Here is a 26959-nt window from a genome sequence, read left to right as displayed (position 1 = left end):
TGGGGTGGACCTTGCTGGACAGGCGGTAGCACCTGTGAGCGTGGGCTGGATAGTGGGATCAGTTGGGCTGAGCTGGGCTACAGCAACCATTAACGTGTACCAAAAGCCACATGGGATGCAGGACAGGTCAAACCAGTCTTTTGTACATACCAGCAAATGCGGGAACCAGGGCTGGGGACGGGAATGGTGAGGTTACTAGCTGCCACTCTGACTGGGCTGCAGCATACATTAGTTTGTTAGGGGATGCAGCTGGGGACAAAACTGACCCAGCAACTGCAACTATCAGTGTGTGAGGGGGTGAGGGAGTGGACTGGTGTGAATAATTAGAATGAGCTGAACCCGGAATCCTGTACTGGCTAGCACACACAGGAGTCAGGTCTGGGACCATCTCAGAATGGTTTCTTCGAGGATCACTCCTGCATCCAACCCACTGGACTCAGAACTTCAACCATAGGAAAAATTGCAGCATCTGTGGTCTGACCATGGAGTGCATATGTTAGAACTGGACCTCCTCGGTGACCAAGACAGAGTAGTGGACAGCATGCCCAGATGCACATGGGGGATATGGCAGATCACTGGGGTCTACAGAAGACATATAGTTCCATAGCAAAAGATGGAGGGCAGAACAAATTGGACAATTATCTAAGCCAAGTGTTCACAGCAAGTATCTGAGCAAAAGGAGACTCTACGGTGAAATATGTCAGCCAATGAACCTTGGAAATATTTCCTCATTCTTGGATCACTGAAATCAACAGTATCCCATAACTATCAAAATCACCTGAGCAGTGCCCTTGGAGCATGCTCTATATCACAACCCTGGGATGACGTCGGGTGGCTATCCCCCATCCCCAGGTACTGATATAGTTGGGTTAGTGGGTGTGGTTTCTCCCTTTCTCTACCTCCCCTTACTCCAGATGCAGAAAGAAGAAAAAGAAAACAAAACAATGGTCTCATCCAATTTCCTCTATTCCTCAACCCTTCCCACCCCAATCAGTGGTTCACACCGGCATGCACATCCTTTTCAACTATGTAAACAACAAAATAAAAAAAACCAAGTATTAAAAAAAAAGAAATAATTCGATTACATTAGGTCATTAGAGTGGAGCCCTCATGACTGCATCCTGGTAGTGGTATAAGAAACCATACAGTCACAGAAAAAGAGAGACACGCAGACACATATGTCCCTTGTCATATAATGCTCTGCAGCATCTCAGGACTTCACTTTTATTACTATTATTATTTGAAAGACTTTTTTTTACAGAGCGGAAACACAAAGAGAGAGATATTCCATCTGCTGGTTCACTCCCAAAATGGATTGAACAGCAAGAGTTAAGCTGATCCAAAGCTCAGGAACTTCTTCACGGCCTCCCACGTGGACGCAGGGGCCTAAGACCTCGGGTCATCTTCTACTGCCTTCCCGGGCAATAAGCAGCCATAAGTACATTGCTTTAGAAGTAGAGCAGCTCAGCCTGGTGCAGTAGCCTAGTGGCCAAAGTCCTCACCTTGCACACACTGGGATCCCATATGGGTGCCGGTTCTAATGCTGACAGCCCTGCTTGTGGCCTGGGAAAGTAGTCAAGGATGGCCCAAAGCCTTGGGACCCTGCACCCACGTGGGAGACCTGGAAGAGGCTCTGGGTTCTGGGGTCCTGGATTCGGGATCGGCGCAGCTCTAGCCATTGTGGCCACTTGGGGAGTGAATCAATGGATGGAAATTCTTTCTATCTGTCTCTCCTTCTCTCTGTATATCTGACTTTCCAATAAAAACTAAATCAAAGTCTAAAAAAAAGTGGAACAACCAAGACAAGAACCAGCACCCATATAGATGCCAGCACTTGCAGACAGAGGAGTAGCCTGTATGCCACAGTGCCAGTTCCCATCTCAGGACCTTACCATCAAGAAGGCATATCAGTCAGACCAATCATGGACAGTGAATCTTCCAAAGTGTGAGCTAAAATAAATCTCTTCTCTTTGTAAGTTAACTGTCTCAAGTATTTCATTACAGTAATACAGTCCTTTTTCCACTAACAGTTCTGATTGAGTAAACCCAGAGCACAACCCAAAGGTATTTTAGAAAAAGCTTCCCAGAGATTCTGTTGTGCATCTCTAGTTCCCATGTCACTAAACAGATGACTTCTCAAATGATCAAGTAAACATTAAAATAAACAGAAACTAAAACATCTACAATACAGAGTACAGAGATCACAACACCAAGTAATCTGTTATCACTTAGGACCCAATTCTAACTTAAAAAGTCATCATTTTACTTCAAAAGTGGCTATTAGCACCTGTGAACAGGATACGGCTGCTGGATTCCAATCAAAAGAGATGCCACTGTTTATTGTGATCATGGTAAAACAGTGGTGGAATGCATCAGCGCTGTAGTCATAGGAAAGATTACAAACAGTTCACACAATAGCTGATTGATCAGTAAGACATCTCATCTACAACAGCATTCTACAATTGTGAGTGATGGCTTAAATTAAACAGTTTTGTAATTTGTAAAGAAGTTGTCTATTGTCATGGTAAGCTTTCTGCCATACTTAAAAGACTGAAGTTTTTAAATAAACAACATGAAAGCAAAATTATTTCTTTATTTCTTAAAATGTTATGTTAAAGAGATTCAGAAACATGTCCTAGATTGTTTTTGTTCAAAATTGTTCCTCTAACCAAATATTTAGACATAAGTTCTCTCAGTATATACATCTTGACACGACTGTATAAAGAACTTCTCTGGAAAGTCACATAAGTTTTGAATACCAGACAACTTTCACAGACAAGTTAACCTTCATATTCATTTTTAACATTTTTAACATGTTATGAAACAAATCAGACACACAAAAGTAGAGAAGTACTGGGGCCAGAACTGTGGTATAGCAAGTAAAACTACTGCCTGTAGCATCAGTATGCTATGCGAGCATTATTTGGAGTCCCAGATGCTCCCTTTCCAATCCAGCTCACTGCTAACTGTTATGGGGTACAGCCAGTGATAGCCAGCACCCATTGACAGTGGGCAAATGAAATTTGGCTGGTTCCCCTATCCTCTGTCCTGAAGGTGGGTCTTAACAGCAATGGAATGTTAATTCCATCCTCAACCACTTCCCCCATACCCTAAATTAGCCAGGATATTGGAAGTCCAATTAGTCTAGGTGTTTTAGCTACAAACCCAGTTCCTGTTCCTGCCATCCCAACAAGCTCTAATCAACTCTTTAGCCCACAACACTTCACTCCTGCCCACCTGTGACTCACCTATCAAATGAGAGCGACAGTACTACATTGTTGTAACCACTCCCCTCACAAGCCTCTTTAAAAGGCCCAGGAAGCAGGGACTAGCTCTCTTTTTGGCCAGCTGCTTCCATTAGCACCTCGACTCTTGGCTGACCCAGGACAGGTAATCCCCTGAGCATGGTCCCTGTTTTCTGCTTAAATAAGGCAATGGTTATAATAATGTTGTTTCTGCTTTGTGTACTATCTGGAGTTCCAAGAGGGGTGAAGCCAAGCAGTAGTAGAATGTGGGCAGAAAAGCAAGGGAAAGGTGAATGTCTGCAGCTTTGTAAGTGTGTCCAGGTTCTTTGTAAGTGTGTCCCGGTTATTCGTTGCATGCTGGGGAAGCTGGGACATAGGTCTTCAGCTTAATGGATGGACTTAAGGATCATGACCATTTGTTCCTTTTGGGATTATGACTGGTTGGGCTGACGTATGGACTTATGATTTGCTATTGTGCTCTATTATCACCAAGCTTGGTTAATAAAGACTCCTTAATAAGCCTTAGACATGTCTGGTACGATCTTGCTCGCACCCTGCAACGCTAACATGTTTGGGAAAGCAAAGGAAGGTGGCCCAAGTCCTTGGGCACTTGTAATCCACAGGTGAGACGAAGAAGGAGGTCCTAGACTCGGGTTTTTGGCTTCAGACCAGTCCAGTTCTAGCCATTTGGAGACTAAACCAGTATAGGAAAGATAATCTCTCTCTCTGTCTCTCTCTTTCTCTCTCTCTCTCGGCAAGCTCTGCCTTTCAAATACATTGAATAATCTTTAAAAAAAAATGAGCATAAAGATTGGATACACAGGAGTTCTGTGGATTCATCACCTGATTTTAATTATTAAAAATTGCTGCCATTCTTCTTTCCCATATTCCTAATACTGTCCTTGCTGATGTATATTAAAGCAAGTCCCAGATGCTGTTTTGTTAATTTTAATAAGGATATTTACCAGCCTCTCTTTGTTATTATCACATATAATAATCAGAGTAATTCCCTAATATCTCATACTTATCTCATGACTGCCTCAGAATGTAAATTTAGAGTAAGTTTGGTTCAAGGTTCTTTTTCCTCCAAATTCTGAAACACTAAAATATTTTGCCTGAAAATTCAATGTTACACAGACTATGCAAATTTAAACATGTCACATCTCTTTAAGGAATCTCACTGTTTTCTAAAATGATCATCAAAATCTTTAACATGACATATAACATCTTGCATAATTTGCCCTGATCCAAACTTGATAAGGGTGAGACCTCTCCTTCTGGCATAATCCAAAACTGTCTTAACCATTACATCACAGCAATGAAATGAATGGATTACAACAATCAAGAAGGGGGCTGGTGTTATGACATAGAAAGTTAAGCCTCTGGCTGCAACACTGGCATCCTGAATGGGCGTTAGCTCAAGACTAGCTGCTGGCTTCGGTTTGACAGCGACCAGGCAGTTACAGCCATTTGGAGAGTGAATCAGCAGGTAGTGTTATGGGGTGCAGCCAGTGATAGCCAGCACCTATTGACAGTGGACTAAGGAGATGATTAGTGCTCGTTGAGCTGGGCAGGAACAGGAAGTGGGCTTGTGGCTACAAACACCTAGAGTAACTGGACTCATCTATATCCAATATCCTGGCTAAATTAGGAGGGGGGGAGTATATAAGGAGAGAAGGAACAATAAAGCAAGAATCCACAAAGACTTCCACCATCACTCATCTGTCCGTGCTCCATTTCCAGACCCTCTCCCTGTCCACATTACTGGCTCTGCTGGTTGGAGCAATCATGGTCCCTGTGTACTGCTTTAGATGGGACAATGGATACAGCAGTGTTATTTCTGCTTTGTGTACTATCAGGAGTTCCAGGAGGAGTGAGGCCTAGCAGTGATGGAATGTGGACAGAGAGGCCAGGGAAAGGTGAATGTCTGCAGCTTTGTAAGTGTGTCCAGGTTATTCCTTGCGTGTGTCTTAGGATAACTTATATTGTTGGCAAAGCTGGGACATAGGTCTTCAGCTTAACGGATGGACTTAAGGGTAATGACCATTTGTTCCCCTTTGGACTATGTTTGGTTGGATTATGATTGGTTGGATTGCCATATGGACTTGTAATTTGCTATTTCTAGTACTTGTGATTTGATATTTCTAGCATGCTCTATTATCACCAAGCTTGGTTAATAAAGACTCCTTAATAAACCTTAGACATGTCTGGAGTGATCTCGCTCGCACCCCATTACAATAAAAGATACCTCTCTATAATTCTGCCTTTCAAATAAATTTTGAAAGAATCAAAAATATATAATAGTCTATGTATGTAACATTACAAAAAAAAAAACCTCACTACATAAGTTTTGAGTACTGAATTGAAAGGGAAAAACTACTTAAAAGACATTATTGGCACAATTGAGAAAATGTGAAGGTATAATTACTACCAGTGTTACAAAAGTGATTATGTAAGAGAATGCCCTTTCATTTTAGGAGATATACATCTAACTTTCAAATGATTCAAGAAGGGCCCGGCATGGTAGCCTCACGGCTTAAGTCCTCGCCTTGAAAAGGCCAGGATCCCATATGGGCGCCAGTTCTAAACCCTGCAGCCCTGCTTGCCATCCAGCTCCTGACTGTGGCCTAAAAAAGCAGTCAGGGACGGCCCAAAGCCTTGGGACCCTGCACCCGCATGGGAGACCCAGAAGAGTTTCCAGGCTCCTGGCTTCAGATTGGCACAGCTCCAGCCATTGCAGCCACTTGGGGACTAAATCAACAGATGGAAGATCTTTCTCTCCATCTCTCCTCTTCTCTTTATATTGACTTTCCAATAAAGAATAAAAATAAATCTTTAAAAAAATGATTCAAGAAAAAGGGTAAAGAGACATACACAGTGCAAGTGTTAACAACTGATAAATACAGATAAGTTAGAAAGCTATTTGGTGGATGATTCAACTTGTAAGAATTTGAACAATTTTAAAACAAAAGCTATCACATATATATACTGATGACACTGATTGTTATAATTAATATTTTGAATATTTAATTTTTTTTAAAAATCCATTTGAAAAGCAGAATGACAGAAATAGGCAGAGAGAGAAAGCATGAGAAGCAAGAGCAACAAAGAGATCTTCTACTATCCATTGGTTCACTCCCCAAATGCAACAGTCAGGGCTGGGTCAGCCTGAAGCCAGCAGTTGGGAACTTCATCCAAATCTCCCACATGGTGGCAGGAACCCAAGTGAGCCATCATGTGCCACCTTTCCATGTGTGCTAGCAAGAAGTTGGAATGTAACCAAGCAAGCACTCGCAGCAGTACTTTAGATGCTGCTTAGAACACCTATAGCATAAGGAATGCCTGGAGGAAATGCTTACATACATGTCTTCACTTTGCTTCTAATTCAGCTTGTTGCTAAGGAACATTCTGGAAGGCAGCAGATACTGGCTCAAATACTTGGGTCCCTGCCACCTACGTGGGAGACTAAACTGGAGTTCTGGGCTCCTGACTTTGGCCTGGTCCAGCCCTGCCTACTGCAGGTTTTTGGAGACAAAAACTAGTACCTTTTCTTTTTCTGCCTTTCAAATGAATAAAAAATAAATTGCTAGGTATTAAAGTAAAAATGGAAAAATTTAGCTCCCTGATAGGCAGTGATGATTTAATCTGTGAGGATTAGTGTAAAAAGATCTGAAACTGGGACTAGCACATGGCTAAATCCTCACCTTGCCAGTGCTGGGATCCTATATGGGTGCAGATCCTTTTCCTGGCTGCTCCACTTCCCATCCAGCTCCCTGCTTGTGACCTGGGAAAGTGGTGGAAGACGGCCCAAAGCCTTGGGCTTCTGCCCCCACATAGGAGACCCAGAAGAAGCTCCTGTTTCCTGCCTTCAGACTGGTTCAACTCCAGCCATCGTGGCCATATGGGGAGTAAAGCCAGTGGATGGAAGATCTTTCTCTCTGTTTCTTCTTCTCTCTGTAATTTTGCCTAACAAAATAATAGATCTTTTTAAAGAATTAAAAATTGGGATCAGTGCTCAATAAGCTAACCCCCCATTTGCCAGCCCCAGCATCCCGTAAGGGTGCTGGTTCTAGTCCCAGATGATCCACTTCTGATCCAGCTCCCTGCATGTGGCCTGGGAAAGCACCAGAGAATGGCTCAAGCTTTTGGGCCCCTGCACCCAGGTGGTAGACTTAGAAGCTCATGGCTTCAGATCCCTGTGGTCACTTGGGGAGTGAATCACGGACAGATCTGTGTGTAGCTTTCCTTCTCTCTGTAAATTTGCATTCCAAATAAAAATAAATCTTTTTTAAAAAATCAAAAAGTTGAGCCTCTTTAAAAGTAAAGAATTTCAAAATGGTGGTAACAAAGCATTAAATCAAGCAAAGGGACACATCTTGGGATGGCTCCCTGTCTTAACTGCACAGCAATGAAATATGCAAGTTATAGCATGCCAACAATTAGCTTAGATTCTACTTAAGATGTTTTAAAATTCAAAGCCAAACTGACAGTTCAAATCCCTTCTCTGCCACTTAATAGCTGTGTATCTTCTCAACGTCTTAGTTTCCACATCTCTAAAGAGAGGAATTAGCAACAGTATATACTTTATAGGATTTTCGTGAGGAAAAAATAAAGTGTCTAAAATGGCCCTAATATATGTTAAGCACTTCATCCATATCATTTATCATTATATTTGAATAAGCATTTGGCCAACATTCTATAATAAAATACACTATACAAAATGCACTTTTCAAATTATCTGATATATAGATATACAGATATATAATACAAAAACTTCGCACACCTGTCATATTACTCTTTAGAAGAAATTTCTACATAAAAAAAAGAAGAGGAAAGGAACACTGACTCTGGGAGCAAGAGCCCAGTGCCTATGATTTAAAATGTCGTTGTCCCATAACAGATCGCTGAGTTTAATTGCCAGCACCGGCTCCAGCTCCTGACTCTGGCTTCCCACCAATACAGACTCTGACAGGCAAGAGCCAGCTCAAGTAATTGGGGTCCTGTCACCCACATGCAGCCTGGACTGCAGTCCTGGCTCCTGGCTCCCAGTCCCAAATGTTGGGGAGTCAACCAGCTGACAGACTCAGCCAATCTCTTCTCCTCTCTCCCTTTTTCCCTCAAATTATTTTAATGCCAAATCAAAATATATTTTAAATTTTGAAATACTATAGACTTTGTCCCTAAATAAAGTTTTACTAACTCACACTCTCTCCAAGATTATGAGGACATGGGGTGGGCACTAGGCATGACAATTAAGACATCACTTGTGATACCTGCATTTCATAACTAGAGTGCTTAGATCTGAGTTCTACTTCTGCTTATAAACCAGTTTCCTGCTAACACACACACTCTGCACATAAGTGATGGTTTAAATCCTGACTGCTCCACTTCCCAACCATCCCCTGATAATGCACCTGGGAAAACAGCAAAAGACAGCCCAAGTGTTTGGGTCTCTGCACCCATGAGGGAGACCAGATGCACTTTTTCAGGTTCTTGACTTTGACCTGGACCAGTCCCCATCATTACAGTCATTTGGGGAGCAAACCAACAGATGAAAGATCTTTTTCTCCCTGTCTCTAATTCTGTCTTTCAAATAAATAAATTTATACATACATATATGTATGCAATCTTACTGCATCTTAATCATTTTCCTCACCATGATTTCAAGGTACTTTTGGACACAATGTATACCAGCTAGTAACTTCCAATATGACCTTGCTATCAAGTCTATTTCTCTACCACCATCCCCTGAAATCTACATGTGCCTTTTCAGCACTCTCAGAATACAATGAAACTGATAGTGTGCCTGTTTCAAGTTTCACCCTTTGAAGGGACCTGGCAGCTTCAATTTCATGTCTTTTAGAAGCAACCTGCTATACAAGTACAGCTGCCCTAACAGCAAGAAGCCACAAAAAGCCCAGTGCACAAGGAACGATACTGACTGAGATGCCAAATGTGAAAGGACAGAGAGACCAAGGCCTGCCCAGGCATCGAACATATGAGTGAAGAAGTCATGTTATTTGAAAAGGGATCTTCCAGCCCCCGTCACCACAGTTGGAGTTATGGAAAGACTAAAATGAAATCGTTCAAACCTGTACCAAATTTCGGACCCATGAATCACAAGCAAGATAAAATGGCCACCTCAAATTACTACATTTTAGGTATCAGCTAGCCAGAACATGACTTAAAGTAAACATTGACTTTCAGGATTATAGAGCTCCAAATTAAGCATGCTTCAAAGGTTACCTTAGAAAACAATCTTATCAGCTGCAATAGCATAGTGGGTAAAGCTGCCATTTGCCAACAGAGGCATCCTATACGGACAGCTGCAGTTCAAGACCTAGCTGCTCCACTTTGAATCCAGCTCCCTGTTAATGTGCCTGGAAATGCAGCAGAAGTTGACCCAAGTTCTCGGGCCACTGTACCCACATGACAGACCCAGAAAAAACTTAGGCTCCTGGTTTCATCCCCAGACATCACAGACATTTGGGAAGTGAACCAGTGAATGGAAGATCTCCGCCTTTGTCTCTTCCTCTCTTCGTAACACTTTCAAATAGTTTTCAAAAATGTACTCAAGGAAATGTTGTCTTAGATTTTGAATAATGTTGTCTTAGATTTTCAAAGTGGACAGTCAAATTTAAGAGTGTATCACGGCAACAGAATATAAAATGTTTTTGTTTTTATTTTCTATACAATCACAAGGATTAATTATCTGAATAGTTCAGTAGTTAAAACGTTTGTAAAATTAAATACACTGGGGCTGCCTGCAAGGACAGCATCCTATATGATGCCAGCTTGAATCCTGACTGTTCCGTTACTAATGCACCTGAAAAAGCAACAGAAAACAGATTAGGTGCTGGAACTGCTGCACCCACATGGGAATCCCAGATGAAACTTCCAGCTCCTGGCTTCAGCCTAGCTCAGTCCTGGCCACCGATGCCATTTGGAGAGTGAAAAAATAAAGAAAGATCTCTGTCTCTCTGTAACTCTGATTTTCCAATAAATAAGTAACTCCTTAAAAAAGAAAATGTAAGGTATTATGTTTAAAAAAAAAACAAAAACTAAATATATGATTTCCTTAGAGACCCCCGTATGTATCTTATAAAACTAGGCTGGCAGCTTAGAAACAGAATAGTCAGAGTCTCTCAACAATTACGAAGGCTGCCCAAGAGGACTTAATGATTATTGTTTAACTATTATGTTGTAAAGAAAATTTACCCATCTAATAAGCCAAGTTCACATTTAAAACTAAAATTATTTAAATGCAATTTTCAACTATTCTGGAACCAGCAGGACACATCTGACATTAACAGTTTACTTACATTATTACATTAATATAGTTGTAAACTAGGGAAGGAGGAAGGGAAGTTGGAGGGAGCAATCCCTATACCTATAAAACCGCATCATGGAAAACAATAATAAAAATAGTTTACTTAGCTGAAATTGTAAATGTTTTCGTTCAACTTAATTTATGAGAAAAAAGTATCTGATGCATTTTGAGTTAACTTCCCCTTTAGGGGTTTACACTGCTTTTTTCTGTCTATCTACTAATAAATTTGTGAAAAAAAATGTATTTGTATTGCTACTTCCCCATGGGGAAGAAAATGAAAATTTAAACAAGTCCTAGCAGCTATCACAAACTAGTTAATTTCTGTAATTCACCAATAATAGAAAAATTCCTAAAATAAAAGTGATACTATGTTAAAATGGAATATGCATGACTATATAAGAAAGCTGTTCTTGGCAGTAAATGCCTATAGTCTATTATGCTCAAAAAAGTGTGCTGGAGCCAAAGGAATACAAAGAGTTTGGGGTCTCTGTCAAGACTCTAGAAACTGAAAGAGAATACAGAATGGGGTAGTCATAAGTTTGTAAGATAAACTGTAAAAAGCTATGCATTCAACCCTATGCAACAGCTCACTTTGGTTATCTACTAGGTATCTTGATATTTTCCAAATAAAAAAAAAAAAAAACCTGTTCTTCCCTTCTGCTCCTCTTATCAGTAAACAATACCTCCACATACCCAGGTGCTAAGCCCGATCATGCCATTTTCCCCTCAGTCTTCATAAACAATTTAACAGCAATTCATGCTAATTGTATAAAAAACTTCCTCAACTGTATACCAATCCATTCTTGTCTGCGTAGTCTAATAACTAGCTTCCTCCAACAGTTTCCTACCTGTTCCCTCTGAATTTACTCTTCCTCCTTACAACCCATTTTCCAAAGAATAGTGAAAACCTTTTTAAGAGCTTCCTAAAGATTTTCAGATACAGCCACCATAATATTCAAGCCTAACTTAACCTGACTCCATGTGTCTTGATCTTAATCTCCTGAGATTCTTTTCTTGCTCACACTCTTCTAACCAAATAGGCCCTTTTTCTGCTCCCTGAAGATTACATTCCGTCCCCCATTTGAGCTACAAGCATGTTTCTCCCCCAACCCCAATCTCTAGCCTTACCTCTACTCCCTATTACAGCTGTGGTAAAATTTTGCACCACCACCACGGAGAAAAATCAAACAGCATGGGCCGCCTGATGAAGATAATACATCCCAACCAAGAAGTGTTCTCGACAAAAATATTTAAATCATACCTGTTCCAAGAAGACAATTAAGTAAATTCAGAGTATGGAACATTCTACAAGGTAACAGTTTGTGTACTTCAAAAATAGTGTCATGAAGGGCGAGCATTTGGTACAGCAGCTAAGATACCACTTGGGGATCTGTGTCTTCTATCAGAGTGCCTGGGTTCAAGTCCTTCTTCAACTTTCAACCTAGTTTCCTGCCCATACAGACCCTGGGAGGCAGCACCTGATGGCTCCCTCAAGTAACTGGGCCCCTGTCATTCAAGCACGGGACCCGGACTGAACACCCAGCTCCTGGCTTTGTTCTAGCCCAGCCCTGCTGTTGTGAGTATTGGAGGAGTAAACTAGCAGGTGAGATTTCGTCTCTGTTTCTCTCTGACTCCCAAACACATAAAATGTTTTAAGTACTTTGAAATTATTAGTTATCAGATTGTTTACAATCCAGAAAAGCAAGAGATCAACATACCAAGACAGGAATAAGTAGCTAACATTATGCCATATTATCTTGATAGAGCGTATAATGCAATCATTTTGAGGCATGTAAACTTTCTTAGGAATATTGGAAATTTATATTATATAAACTCACAAAACTATCAAAAAGTTGTACTATAAAAAAGTGATGACCCCGGTGCAATAGCCTAGTGGTTAAAGTCCTTGGCTTTCCAAGTGCTGGGATCCCATATGGGCACTGGTTCATACCCTGGCTGCTCCACTTCCCTTCCAGCTCCCTGCTTGTGGCCTGGGAAAGCAGCAGAGGACGGCCCAAAGCCTTAGGACCCCACACCCACGTGGGAGACACAGAAGAAGCTCCAGGCTTCTAGCTTCGGATCAGCTCAGCTCCGGCTGCTGCGACCGCTTGGGGAGTGAATCAGTGGATGGAAGATCTTTGTCTCTCCTTCTTTCTGTAAAGGCTTTCTAATAAAAACAAATAAATTTTAAAAAGAAAGAAAGTGATGCTGGGGTTGGCGTTGTGATGCAGCTATTAAAGCCACAGCCTGAGATACCAATATCCCATAAAGGCAGAGGTCACAGCTGCTCCACTTATAATTCAGGTTCCTGCTGATGGCCTGATAAAGCAACAAAGGATGGCCCAAGTGTGTGAGCCCCTAGCACCACACAGGAGATCCGCATAGAGCTCCTAGCTTCTAGCTTCAGTTTGGCCCACTGCCAGCCAATGTTGGCTCTCTCTGTCTCTCCCTCTCTCTCTGTAACTTGACTTCCAAATAAATCTTTTTTTAAAAAAGGTGATAGAGGCAAGTAACATAGATTAGATCTCTGGCAAAATTATAAACCAATTTAAGTTGACAATTTTGAGGATGCTGTGCTTGAGTAAATATACTTTGCATGCATAACAGTGGTGAATGGGTGCGCTGTGGCACACAAAACAATGCTCCCTTCCCAAGGATGTCAATATGCTAAGCCCCTGTGAATGCCTCAGATTACACGTTAAAGGGGAATTAAGGCAGTAGATGGAATTAAGGTTACTATTACCTAACTCTGAGATGGGGTAATTATCCTAGAATTATCCTAGAATTATCCGAATGGGAAGTGGAGCAGCTGGAACACGAACTGGATTGTTGTAAGGTTATCATCAGGATCCCTGTTCAATAAAGATGCAGAAGGGCACTATCACATCCCTGATTTTGAAAATGGAAAGGTACACTAGCCAAGGAATATGAGGAGCCATCAGAAATTGGAAAAGACAAATAATAAATAAAGTTTCTCTCCATGTCTTTCAAAAAATAATGAATCCACCCCCAATGCCTTGATGTTAGCCCAGAGAGACCTATATCAAAACTTTAGCCCTCCAGAAGTGTAAGATAACAAACTCTGAGACTGGCACAATAGTATAGCACACTAACCCTCACCTACAGTGCCAGCATCCCAACCCAAAGCAGTTCAAGTCCCAGCTGCTCTACTTCCGACCCAGCTCCCTGCTAATGCACCTGGGAAAGCAGAAGACAGCCCATTTTCTTGGGCCACTGCCACCCATGTAGAGATACCAATGGAGTTACGGGCTCCTGCCTTCTGCCTGGCCTAACCCTAGTCATTATGGCCTACTAGGGAGCGAACCTGTGAATGGAAGATATTCATTCTCATTAATTCTCTCTCTTCTTCTCTCTCTGCTCCCTCCCTCTTTTTTCTTCTCTCTCTCTCCCTCTGGGGAAGAGCTTAGGTCCCTGAATTCATGTGGGAGACCCAGAAGAAGCTTACAGCTCCTAGGTCCAGATTAGCCCACAGCTGGCTACTGCAGCCATTTGGAGAGTGAACCAGCAGATGGAAGATCTCCCTTTCTTTTGCTCCCTTCTCTTGCTCTCTCTCTTCTCTCTGTAACTCCCCCTTTCAACTAAAAATAAATAAACCTCTAAAAAACTATTTTAAAAGCAGATCTCATTCAAAGGTTCTTTAAATTTTTAATTTACAAATACAATATTAAATACTAGAGCCAGCAAAACACAGAATTAACTTTCTTAAGTGCAATACACAGATGAAAAGCTGGCAATTTATGAAAAATTGGAATTTGAATCTATTAAAAAAAAGTCACTTGAAATAGCCTAACTTGACAAGTACACTGAAGAATTCAAAAGATACAAATGTAACAGCAGGTTAGACAGCAAAAGATGAACCTAACAAACAAACATAAAGGTCAGCAACAGGAAACATATTTCTTTATGAAAGATAAAGTATCAGAAAAGAACAAGAGACATATGGGACACAGTAAAAAGTTCTAACATATGTGAGATTGAGTTCCAGAAGGAGAGAAAAAAAATCGTCAAGCAGAGGCAGAGAGAATAGCCAGGAATTTTCCAAACTGATGAGACATCCTGGCAATGCCATCTACGGAAGAAGCCCTGCAAGGCAAAGCAGGACTAGAGCCCACAGAAACCACAATTACACATATTACAGTAAAACCACAGGGAAAAGGACAAACTATTCTCGAAACAGCAACATTAGGATTAACAGGTTGTAACCTATGGGAGAGAGCCATAAACAAAAAACAGTAACACTCCTCTTTAAAACAACAAAACTGGAGCCCGGCACGATAGCCTAATGGTTAAAGGTCCTCGCCTTGAAGGACCCGGGATCCCATATGGGCGCCGGTTCTAATCCCATCAGCTCCACTTCCCATCCAGCTCCCTGCTTGTGGCCTGGGAAAGCAACAGAGGATGGCCCAAAGCCTTGGGAGTGAACCATCGGACAGAATATCTTCCTCTCTGTCTCTCCTCCTCTCTGTACATCTGACTTTGCAATAAAATAAGTAAATCTTTAAAAATAAATTAATTAATCAGTTTTTTTTAAAAAAACTGGTGCCTGAGACAATCATCTTTAAATGTTCAAGAAGGGGCAGGCATGTGGCATGCTGTTTGGTATACATACATTCCATACTGAAGTGTCAAAGATCCATTCCCATCTCTACTTCCAATTCCAACTTAGTGCTCATGCGCACCCTGGGAGGCAACAGATAACACTTTAATAACTTGGGTTCCTGACACCCATGTGAAAAGGCCCCGGATACTGTAGACATTTGGGGAGCAATCCAGTGACTGGAGGATCTCTATTTTTCTTTTTTTTTTCTTTTTTTTTAAAGATTTATTTATTTTTATTGGAAAGTCAGATATACAGAGAGGAGGAGAGACAGAGAGGAAGATCTTCTTTCCGATGTTTCACTCCCCAAGTGAGCCGCAACGGCCGATGCTATGCCGATACGAAGCCAGGATCCAGGAACTTCTTCCAGGTCTCCCACACGGGTGCAGAGTCCCAAGGCTCTGGGCTGTCCTCGATTCCTTTCCCAGGCCACAAGCAGGGAGCTGGATGGGAAGTGGAGCTGCCGGGATAAGAACCGGCGCCCACATGGGATCCCGGTGCGTTCGAGGCGAGGACTTTAGCCGCTAGGCTACTCCACCAGGCCCTCTTTGGGATGCTTTTTAAAGTTTGTCTTCTGCCTAGGAGCTATTTTAATATCTGCTGAAAAATGCCTTTTAAAAAAATGTTTGCTTATATTTATTTGAAAAATAAAGATCCTGGGCCCGGCGGCGTGGCCTAGCGGCTAAAGTCCTTGCCTTGAACGCGCCGGGATTCCATATGGGCGCTGGTTCTAATCCCGGCAGCTCCACTTCCCATCCAGCTCCCTGCTTGTGGCCTGGGAAAGCAGTCAAGGACGGCCCAAAGCTTTGGGACCCTGCACCCGCGTGGGAGACTGGAAGAGGTTCCTGGTTCCTGGCATCAGATCGGTGCGCATCGGCCCGTTGTGGCTCACTTGGGGAGTGAATCATCGGATGGAAGATCTTCCTCTCTGTCTCTCCTCCTCTCTCTGTATATCTGACTTTGTAATAAAAATAAATCTTTAAAAAAAAAAAAAAGCATCCCAAAGAAAAGTCTTTAAACAAAATAACTGAGGCTGGTGTTACAGTATAGCAGGCTAAGCCTCTATGACATTGGCATCCCACTAGGCCGCCAGTCTGAGTTCTGGCTGCTCCATTCCATTCCAGTTCCCTGCTGATGCACTTGCAAGGACAGGCAGATGATGTGCTTGGAGCCCTATACACACACGGGAGAACAGAAGAGGCTCCTGGCCTTGGCCTGGCCCAGCCCTGGCCGTTGTAATCATCTGGAAGGGAACCAGCAGTTGAGATTTTTCTTTCTCTCTCCTCCCTCCCTTTCTTCCCCTGCTCCCCCCTCCCCACCAAACTATGCTTTTCAAATGAAATAAATAACTTTTTAAAAAATTATAAATGTGGCAGGTGATATCTTACTTTATTAACTTTATGAAAGCTATTACCTAAAAATAAGCAACAAACCTAGTCTCCTGACTGCTACACTATTAAATACAATGGTTCAAAGCAATGAATTCTCTACTTATTATAAAGCTTCTCAATAAGCAAAAACTGAAATCAAAGTAAAATAATATAAAAAGCTAAAACTCATTTTAAAACAAGATCAAAAAGAACAGTTTATTTACTTAAAAATAAACATTTCTTGGTAGAACTATTAAGATGAAAATGGTTAATCCCATGAACTTGGATTTTACGTAAACCAATTTAAAAAGTACACACAATCTGTTCACATTCTGTCCAGTAACTAGAAAATACAAACATGCAGATAAAGTTAAATCCAGACAGTAATTATTCTAGGGACTACTCTCCGCTGTCTTTCTTCAACTAACTACTTTTCTATGTTTTATACTTACAGGCCAAATTGCATGTTTAAGCAATGACATTTTTTCTTTCGAAAATTCATGTAATTATTTAAAAGGCAGAGTTGAGAATGGGAAAGAAAAAGAAACAATCTTCCATTTGCTGATTCACTCCCCAAATGGCCACAGAGGCTAGAGCTGGACCAGACCAAAGCCAGGAGCCTGGAATGATAACCAGGTCTCCTACGTGGGCTCTCAGGCCCACAAACTTGGGTCATCTGCTGCTGCTTTTCCAGATGCATTAGCAGGGAGCTGGACTGGAAGTGCAGCAGCCAAGACTCCACCTGGCATCCAGATGGGATGTTGGCATGACAATAAGCAGCTTAGCTCACTGTGCCACAATGCCAACCCACTGAATCAGTTTTTGAAAAATATCTTTTCAAAAGATTGATTTTATTTAGTTCATTACTATTTATTTAAAACAGAACTGACAGAGAAGCAGAAATACATATTCCATCTGTTGCTTTACTTCCCAAATGCCCACAACGACCAGAGCTGGACCTGGCCAAAGCCAAGAGTCTGGAACTCCATCCGGGTCTCCAACATGGTTAACACAGGCCTTAAGCACGTGGGCCATTATCTGCTGCCTTCCCAAACACTTTAACAGGAAACTAGGGCAGGGGCAGAGCAGCCACAACTCACACTGGCACTCCAATATGAGATGTGGTAGTGGCTAAATGCCCTGTGCTGTTTCTCCCTCTTTGTTACTCTTTCAAATGAAAAAAAATTAATGTTTAAAATAAATAAATAAATGTTTAAAACATCTGGACAGAAAATTAAGCCATTGTTTAGGATGCCCAAATCCCATGTGGCAATGCTTTGCTCCTAGATGCTCTACTTCTCATCCTGCTCCCTGCGTTCTACTAATGTCCTAGGAAGGCGGCAAATGCTCAAATACTGTCACTCACATGGCATCTAGATGGAGTTCTTCACTCTTAGCTTCAGCCCTGGCTCAGCTCCAGTTGTTGCAAGCATCTGGGGACTGAACCAGCAACTGAAGATCAATATCTATCTCTTGAGGACCAGTGTCATGGTGTAGCAGATAGAGCCACCTGCAATGCTGGCATTCCATTTAGGCGCTGGTTCATGCACCTGCTGCTGTCCTCCTGATCCAGTTCCCTGCTGCTAATGGCCTGAGAAAAGCAACAGAAGATGATCCACATATTGGAGCTTCTGTTACCCACGTGAAAGACCCAGATGCGCCATGGCTTTGGCCTGGTAAAGTGCAAGTCATTGTAGAGACTGAGGTAATAAACCAGCAGACAGAAGCTCACTCTCTTTCTAAACAAATATACAAATCTTAAAAAAAAAAAAAAAAAAAAATCTCTTGGGCACAGTGCAGTGTTTCAATTGGTTAATTCTCCCTCTTTAAGAACCGGGATCCCATATGGGCACCAGACCAGTTCGTGTCCTGCCTGCTCCACTTCCCATCCTACTCCCAGCTTGTAGTCTGGGAAGGCAGTGGAGGATGGCCCAATACCTCAGGACCCTGCACCAAAGGAAGACCCAAAGGAAGCTCAAGGCTCCTGCCTGGCTTTATCTTGGCTCAGCTTTGACAGTGGGAACCATTTGGGGAGTGAACCAGAGTACGGAAACTCTCTCTTGCCCCCCGCCCCAGTACTCTTTGTCTTTCTCCTTTCAAATAAACAACTATTTTTATTAAAAAATGCAAGTTATTTATCTGAAAAGCAGAATGACAGAGAGAGGGGAAAAGAGAGAGGATTTTCATCCACTGGTTCAGTCCCTAAAATGGCTAACCAGCTGGAGTGCCTGAAACTCCTTCATAGTCTCCCATACGATTGGTAGGGTCCAAGTACTTGGGTCATCTTGTGCAATTTTTCCTGGAGCATTAGCAGGAGTCTGGATTGGAAGTGGAGCACCAAAACTTGAACTGGTGTTCAAATGCGATGCCAGTATTGTCAGCAGCAACTTAACTCACTGTACTACAACATGGACGTGATTTTAAAAAAAGAATATTTTTAAAACCCTACTGTTCTATATTCATCCTCCACCTTGAGATGATGTCAAATGACACAATGTCTATGTGATGAAACAAAGTGAAGTAAATGACATAAGCAATATGACATTAGCAATAGGTTATGTCCTAACAGGTTGGGTGTCACAAGCCAACGAGAAAAGTGCTTGGGGATCTTCTATTTGTTGAAGGTTTTTATTCTAGAGCCTTTTAGAAGAAAATGGTAACTGGAGATTGTGGTATCCACATTTTACGCTGTAGTTGCTGCTCTACAGTTCTCTGAATGTAGATATTATTGGGCATCTTCTTCCAGAGCAGCCTGGTTTCACTAAAATTGAAAACCTGCTTTGCAGGGTATCCTATCTCCTTATTCAGTTTCTTCAACTCCATAGGAAACATGGTTTGCTTCCAAGATTTTTTCCTGTTGAAAATGTTACAATAGTTTCTTCATCAGCAAATACAGTTTTTCCTGTAATTTTTGTAACTTTGAGTCCACACCTATTCCTGAGACTGAATAACCATTTCTGGCAGTAAATTGTTTGGCTTTACTCATTGTGGAGGATTCCTTTCTGAAGTCTTCACGTAGGCTTGATGCTCTCTGGTGCAACATATCGCCATCAACTGGAATATGGTTCTATCAAGTCCTCCACCCACAGATTTAATCTCTTTTCCATCCCAACTAGGCAGCTATCACATGCTGTGGATGTAACTTTTATAGTCTGAGATGTAATAGCAAAACTAGCATGAACCTTTTTTTCTAATCTTAGCAACTTCAACATGAAATCTTTTTTTCTTTATTAAATAGAAAACACATCTTTTCACTTAAAAGTAAGCATTTAATGGCTTTTCTTCAGCATATCCAAACTGTTAGCATCAATAATCTTTTTTTTTTTTCACAATACAGTTTCATAGGCTCATGGACTTCCCATTCCACCCTCTCCATACCCTCTTTCCCCTTCCGCGGATGACCCCTATATCATTACAACAACATAGTCCTTTAGCAATAGTCACAAGTGCATCATGACATTGTAGGTACAGACAATGGTAGACTCCAGCATCCTATTTAGCATGAAGATTCTTGTGCTTTGGAGCCATTATAAAGTAAAATAAAGGTTGCCTGACTACAAGCACATGACAGGAAGACAGTCACACTGATAAAGCAACAAGGCTAAGTGACAAAAGGACAAGTAGCATATCTTGTATACGCTGGGCAAATTACGTAAGAAGAGCGTAAGAAGCAGATGGTACAAGATTTTATCAGGTTACTCAAAACAGGTCTCAATTGAAAACTTCTGAATTGTTTTGTTTTGTTTTTTATAGTTTTTTTTTTAATATTTCTGGATCACAGTTGACAGTGTATAAGTAAAATCACAGAATGCAAAATCACAGTACACCAAACTAGGTAAAAAACTCACTTCAAGGTCCACTGTTTGAAAATTCATTTTTAAGACAGTCAATTAACCTCTCAACATATCCAGTTTCGGATTTTTTTTTAAACACTAAAAACTGAGGGAATGATATTTTAATAGCTAAATGAAAGAGTAGCAAGGCCAGGATTGTGGCATAGCCAGTAAAGCTGCTGCCTGTGACACTGGCAGCCCATGTGCATGCCAGTTCTGGTTCTGACTGCTCCACTTCCTAACCAGCTACCTGCCTGTACACCTGGAAAAGCAGGAACAAATGATCCCAAGTACCCTCCTGAACCCACATGCAAGACCCAGAAGAAGCTCCTGGCTTTGGTCTGGCCCACCCTTGGCTGTTCTGGCCATTTGAGGAGTGAACAATGGATAAAATATATCTCTCACTTTCCTTTTCTCTCTGTAACTCTGTCTCTCAAATAAATAAATCTTAAAAATATAAATATATATTTTAAAAACTCAGTGAAATGAACCAATCCCAAAAGGTTAAATATTATTATGTTTGCTCCAATATAAGGCAATGTCCAACCAAAATACAAAGCAAAAAGATATAAAGGTAAAATAAGCACACACTTGTAATCTCACAAACGAAGGGTGTAATGGAGACCAGAGCATCAGGAATCCAAGAAAATCAACAGAATGCAGCTCTACCATGGAATAAAGGTAGACCCCCAATGAAACTTCTAAATATACCTAGATGAAAAAAAATTAGTTTCTATCCATTGCCTATATCAACAGTGTCACAACACATGTAAAGAGCAGAATGCTGGAGTCAAGACACCTGATGGACTATTTTACTATATATAAAGCACAGGGGGACAAGAGAAAGGGATAGGGAGAGGAAGGAAGCCCTATACCTGCAAAACTGTAAAATGGAAAACATGAGTTTAAAAAAAAAAATGTCAGTGAGGATGCCCACATGCCACGCTGAAGTCCCTGGGCTCAATCCCTGGTTCAGCTCGGGCTCAGGTTCTGGCTAATGCAAGCCCTAAACAGTCACGACTCAAGTAACTGCATCCCTGCCATCCATATGGGAGACCCAAACTGAGTTGCCAGGTTTCCAACTCCAAGCTTAGGCACCCCACCACCCCCTCACACCTGTCAAGCAATTGCAGCCATGCGGGCAGTGAACCAGCAGATGAGACCTCAGTCTATATATCTCAAATAAATAATTTTAAAAATATTTCCAGGCCCAAGCCATGGTGTAGTAGTTGGGGTCCTTGCCTTGAGCATGTCGGGATCCCACATGGACGCCAATTCTGATCCCGGCTGTCCTGCTTCCCACTTTAGCCACTAGGCCATGCCGCCGGGCCCAAATACGCAAATCTTTTGAAAAAGCTTTTTATCCTTGGGACCCTGCTCCTGGATGGAAGCGGCAAGAGAAGCTCCTGGCTCCTGGCTTCAGATTGGCTCAGCTCTGGCTGTTGTAGCCACTTGGGGAGTGGACCAGAGGACGAAAGCCCTTCCTATGTTTCTCCCTTTTCTGTTAAATTTGCCTTTTCAGGTCCGGTGGCGTGGCCTAGCGGCTAAAGTCCTTACCTTGAACACGCTGGGATCCCTTATGGGCACCGGTTCTAATCCCGGCAGCTCCACTTCCCATCCAGCTCCCTGCTTGTGGCCTGGGAAAGCAGTCGAGGACAGCCCAGAGCCTTGGGACTCTGCACCCGCATGGGAGACCTGGAAGAAGCTCCTGGCCCCTGACTTTGAATCGGCGCAGCACCGGCTGTTGTGGCCACTTGGGGAGTGAATCATCACACAGATCTTTCTATCTCTCCTCCTCTCTGTATATCTGACTTTCCAATAAAAACAAAATAAATCTTAAAAAATAAATAAATAAATAAATTTGCCTTTTCAAAAAAATACATTTGTAAAAATATTTAATTAGTTAACAGTATTTTTAATTACTAAAAATCACATCTAAAGATGAAAAACAGAATCTATAATGGAGCAGCTGCCAGGATGATACACAACAGACACCGCTAAAGTATAAACAATAAATCTGATAAAAACCAAAGTCTTTGAAAGCTTATTAAGGCCAATATTTTTATATCTGAACACTGCTCATGGCAAAAATCTTCCAATATGTAACTCAGAAGACTTTAATTCAACTTTGTATTTCAAACAAAACACTCACTTTCTAAGTGAGCCAAAATTATGTTTAAACCAAGGGAAAGCACAATTCTTACTGAAATGTTATAAAATTTTAAACAGTTTCTACAAACCTGCACAACTAAAAACAAATCAAGGCCTAAGCAAATTCAGGTTTCTACAGTGAAACATAGAATGTCCATGCAAACAAAGTATACTCAGACACGTTTACACTCTCGTAGTTTTGCACCAACAAGATTCTGACATTTAAGTTAGTTTTAGACTAGTGCTTAAGAAATCAAAACGGGATCCAAAATTACACAATAAAATGTGCTCTAGAAACTGAAAAAATAAAAACAAAATGTCCATTAGAATGTAAAAACAACCAATGACTTTATACAAAATACAATGTTGCAACTTCAACAATCTTCTTTGTAGTTGCAAATGACATACCTGGTAAAGCCCCCTGTTGAGGTTTGCATCCCATATGGGTACTGGTTCAAGTCCTGGCTATTCCACGTACAACTCAACTCTGCCAATGCACTTATGAAAGCAGCAGCAGATAGTCCAAGTCCTTGTTCTCCTGCACCTATGTGGGTGACAGTGGCTCCAGCTGTTTTGGCCATTTGGAGAGTGAATCAGCAGCTGAAAGAGCTCTCTCTCCATCTCTTCCTTTCTGAGAATCTGTCTTTCTAACAGAGGCTAAACTCCTCGCCTTGAAAACGCTGAGATCCCATATGAGCGCTGGCTCTATTCCCGCAGCCACACTTCCCATTCAGCTCCTTGCCTGTGGCCTGGGAAAGCAGTAAAGGAAAGCCCAAAGCCTTGGGACCCTGCACCCGCATGGGAGACCCGAAAAAGGCTCTGGACTCCTGGCTTTAGATTGGCTCAGTTCCAACCGTTGTAGCTGCTTAGGGAGTGAATCAGTGGGTAGAAGATCTTCCTCTCTGTCTCTCCTCCTCTCTGTATATATGACTTCCTAATAAAAATAAAATAAATCTTTTAAAAAAATAAGAAACTGTTTAAAAATCATACTTTCTCTAGTTCAGTGACACTCTCCTTCTTTGTTGACTGTTTAACAGGAAAATGAATATTTCAAGTTTGAACACCAGCGGAGCTTTTCCGTTAGCAAGATCAGCGTTTTGCATTAAGTCTACAGTATAGCATATACGGCAGTTACATGCACACACCAGACTTAAATGCCAACAATTCATTTGTGAAAAAAAAATAAAAACAGAAATTAACTTAAGGCAGCATAATGGATCTGGAGCCTCATAATTTAAAAAAAAAAAAAAACAAGCTCGGTCCTCACAAATTCATTTTGATCTGAGTTTTAAAACACCATCCATTATATGCACAATACTCCGAAGTTTCTCTGAAGGATGCAGTGCATCAATGCAGAGTTCCAAAACATTTAAGTGCCACACAAATCACTATACAATTTAGGGTGACAGAAAATTGTAAAAATTAGGAATGTAAACATAATGGCACTTCCATTTCTTGGCATTCTTCCCTCTATTCCAAATCTAATCTAGCCCCCCAAAATGTATCCAAGATACTGGAACTCTTAAAAATCTCAGGAGCTCTACCCAATTTATAGCCAGCACTAACTGAAACACTTGAAACACAATTCTCAAAAACAAAAACTGTACTATGACAGCACTGATTTAGGGCTTTAAGGCACTGAATATTAATGAACTGGTACCCCACAGCAACACCAGTATCCCACAGCAAAGCGCCAGCTGCTCTACTTCTGATCCAGCTTCCTGCCCTGAAAAGCAGTAGATCACAGTCCAAGTAGATGGGCCCCAGGCATCCACTTCACCTGACCCACTGCTGGCTGTTGCAACCACTTGAGGAGTGAACCAGCAAAAACCTACTTCTCTGATACTTGCCTTTCAGTTAAATGTTTTAAAAAAAAAAAAAAAAAAAAAAAAACTCTTACTATCTTAGGGCTTGCATGGTACACAGCACATTAAGCCCCCTGCTTGTAGTGCTGGCATCGTGGCATCAGAAGCTGATTCCAGTCCCAAATGCTCATCCACTCCAAGCCCCTGATAATGCACCCCCAGGAAAGTGGTAGAAGATGGCCTAAGCAGTTGGACCCATGCCATTCAAGTAGGAGATCCAGATGGAGTTCCAAGCTCCTGGCTTTGGTCTGGCCCAGCTCCAGCCAGTGTGGCTATTTGGAGAGTGATTCATTGGATTTTAGATCTCCCTGTGTCTCCCTCTATCATTTTGCCTTTCAAAATAAATAAATCAATATTTCCCCAAAAGTCTCTACTATCTTAATTAGAATATTTTATGTTGAAGTTTAACAGGCATTAACTATGCCCCAATCAGAATCCTTCCTTCTTGTTCTACACTCAGTGATTCATTTATTTCAGAAACAAAGATATCACATGGTTTGTGACCAACATCATTTCCAAATCACTTCTTTCAACTTCTTTTTAAAGAGCCAACTTCAAAATGTAAAAACAAAGAACACAAAGCTACAGTCCTTAGGAGAAAAGAAATGCTGTGATCATTTGCAGAATAAACAGCTGAGTCATATTAATGAAAATCTTACACAACGCACCACTTTCTAAGGTCCATTTTCAGAATTACTTTATCTGACACACTGTCCTGGAAACTGACCTGAAAGACTAAGCCCAAACAATTGGCTTGTGTGAGTCCTTCGAGTCACACAGAGCAGCAACAGCAAGTCAAACAGCAGCCAACTTAAACCAAGGGGACTTTTCCTTAGGCAACAGTCCAAAGCTCCAAGTAAAATGAACACCGTAAACCATGAGAAGAAGCCAAAAAGTGTTGTGAAAGCTTCTCCAAGCAGTCAAGAGTTTCTTAGTTTTACAATTTTTTCCTTCAGCTTTGCACTGAAAGGAGACTGGGACATCAAGTGAGCAGTGATGAGTAGCTCTGGTCCTTTCCAGGCGGCAGGCACCAGGAGTTACAATTCAGGCTGAGAGGTCAACAGAAACCCACATCGGGAGGGCACTTCAAAAAAATGTGTGGGGAAAAAAAAGAAAAATAAGCTTGTGTGCATAAAAAAAAACTGGAAATCTGTACAAAACTCTTTCCAGATACTCATTTTCTGTAGTTCTTTAAAAACTCGTCTGTATTCAACACTCAGAGGAAACTTTCAGGAAATGTTACTATTGGAAGTCTTTACAGCCCTACTTTTTTAAAGGCCTAAGGCCAACTCTGTAAACACACGATGCAAACACATCGTAGACAAACTCCGTTCTCCAAAAACAAGTCCCGAGTTCGCTAGGACGCCCCAGTTGAAAGAGCCTCCCACGGCCCCCCTCTGGGTGGCTGCCTCTGGGCAGGGTAAGGTGACAGGTCCCCTGGGACGCGCAGGGTCCCTTGGTCAGGGCCCTCCCCAGATTCGGCTGCGGGAAAGCAACCCAAAAGCAATCTTCGGGGCCCTCCTACTTCCGTTCTCAACAGAGAAATGCACTGTTTTCTCTTCGTCCTGACCCTATGCTTCCCGACCCTAAAGCCCTGCACCTCTCGGGGCCCGTGCCTGCGCCCGAGAGCGCGAGTGGACAGGACAGCAGACGCTCGGCCACGCGGGCGCAGGAATCCACGGCGGGCGCGCAGCGGGGAGCCCCCTCGGGCGGGACCCCAAGAAGCACAAGTCCACGTCCCCGTTGGCCCCACCCCCAACCCCTCCCGCGGGGAAGACGAGCGGAAAAGCGCAAAGAGGAACTAAGTGAGGGGCAGGAGGATGCCCAGCAAGCTGCCAGCGAGGGGGTGGGGAAGGGGTGGCTATCAAGAGGCAGCGGAAGGAAGAGGCGAGGAAGAGCGGCGGGGCCGCGGCGCGCGCCCGCGACGAGGGGCCGAGACTTCGGGCGCGCGGGCGCTCCGCCCCGGGCAGAGGGCGATCGAGACCGGGTGACGGGGTTTCGGGCGGCGGCGCCCCTCCGGGCCACGCCTGGACCCCTCGGGAGAGGCCGGTGGGAAGACGCAGACCCCCCGGGCCCTCCGCCCGTTTCTGCGGAGAGCCGGCTCTCACGCCTCCCTTCCTCATCGCCCGGGGAGGCCGCTGCCGGACGACGCCGGCCAGCCGTGCCGGTTACCTGAAGCGGGGTGAGTCCTTGAGACACTCCTCGAAATCCACCGTCATCTTCATCCTGCCTCCGCTTCGCCTAGCCTCGAGCGCGGCGCTGGAAGAAGCCGAGGAGCCGCGGGAGCGGCCGCACTGGGGACTCGGACGGCTTCGGCGGGCGCACGGCCGCTACGAGCGCTGCGCGGGACTGCGGAGGGCGCCTCGGCCGCTGGTCATAGCAGCCGCGAAGACAGCGACGGCTCCTCAGGCCCCAGTCCGGCCCCTCTTCCTCCCGCCCGGCCCCAGCAGAGAGCGCTGGCCTCAGGGAAACGGCCCCGGAGTGACAGCCGCGGCCAGCCAGCCACGAACCCGGCAGCCAGTGGGAGGGGCTTCCGGCAGCACCCCC

At 42.8% G+C, this 26959-nt stretch overlaps 1 protein-coding gene across 1 annotated transcript in view; it reads right to left on the bottom strand.

Annotated features, from left to right (window-relative positions):
• The window catches only part of ACAP2 (ArfGAP with coiled-coil, ankyrin repeat and PH domains 2), a 142047-nt gene extending 115094 nt beyond the window's left edge, over positions 1 to 26953 (bottom strand). Inside the window, exon 1 of the mRNA XM_004577805.3 lies at positions 26585 to 26953. Coding sequence (XP_004577862.1) covers positions 26585 to 26637 — 53 coding nt within the window. The 5' untranslated portion in view covers positions 26638 to 26953. The remainder of the gene's footprint in view (positions 1 to 26584) is intronic.
• Positions 26954 to 26959: the final 6 nt, after the last annotated feature.

Source organism: Ochotona princeps, chromosome 3, assembly GCF_030435755.1.
Source record: "Ochotona princeps isolate mOchPri1 chromosome 3, mOchPri1.hap1, whole genome shotgun sequence".
Classification (NCBI taxonomy): domain Eukaryota; kingdom Metazoa; phylum Chordata; class Mammalia; order Lagomorpha; family Ochotonidae; genus Ochotona; species Ochotona princeps.
The sequence above is the reverse complement of the archived record's forward strand: the minus strand, read 5'-3'. Positions and strand labels throughout refer to the sequence as shown.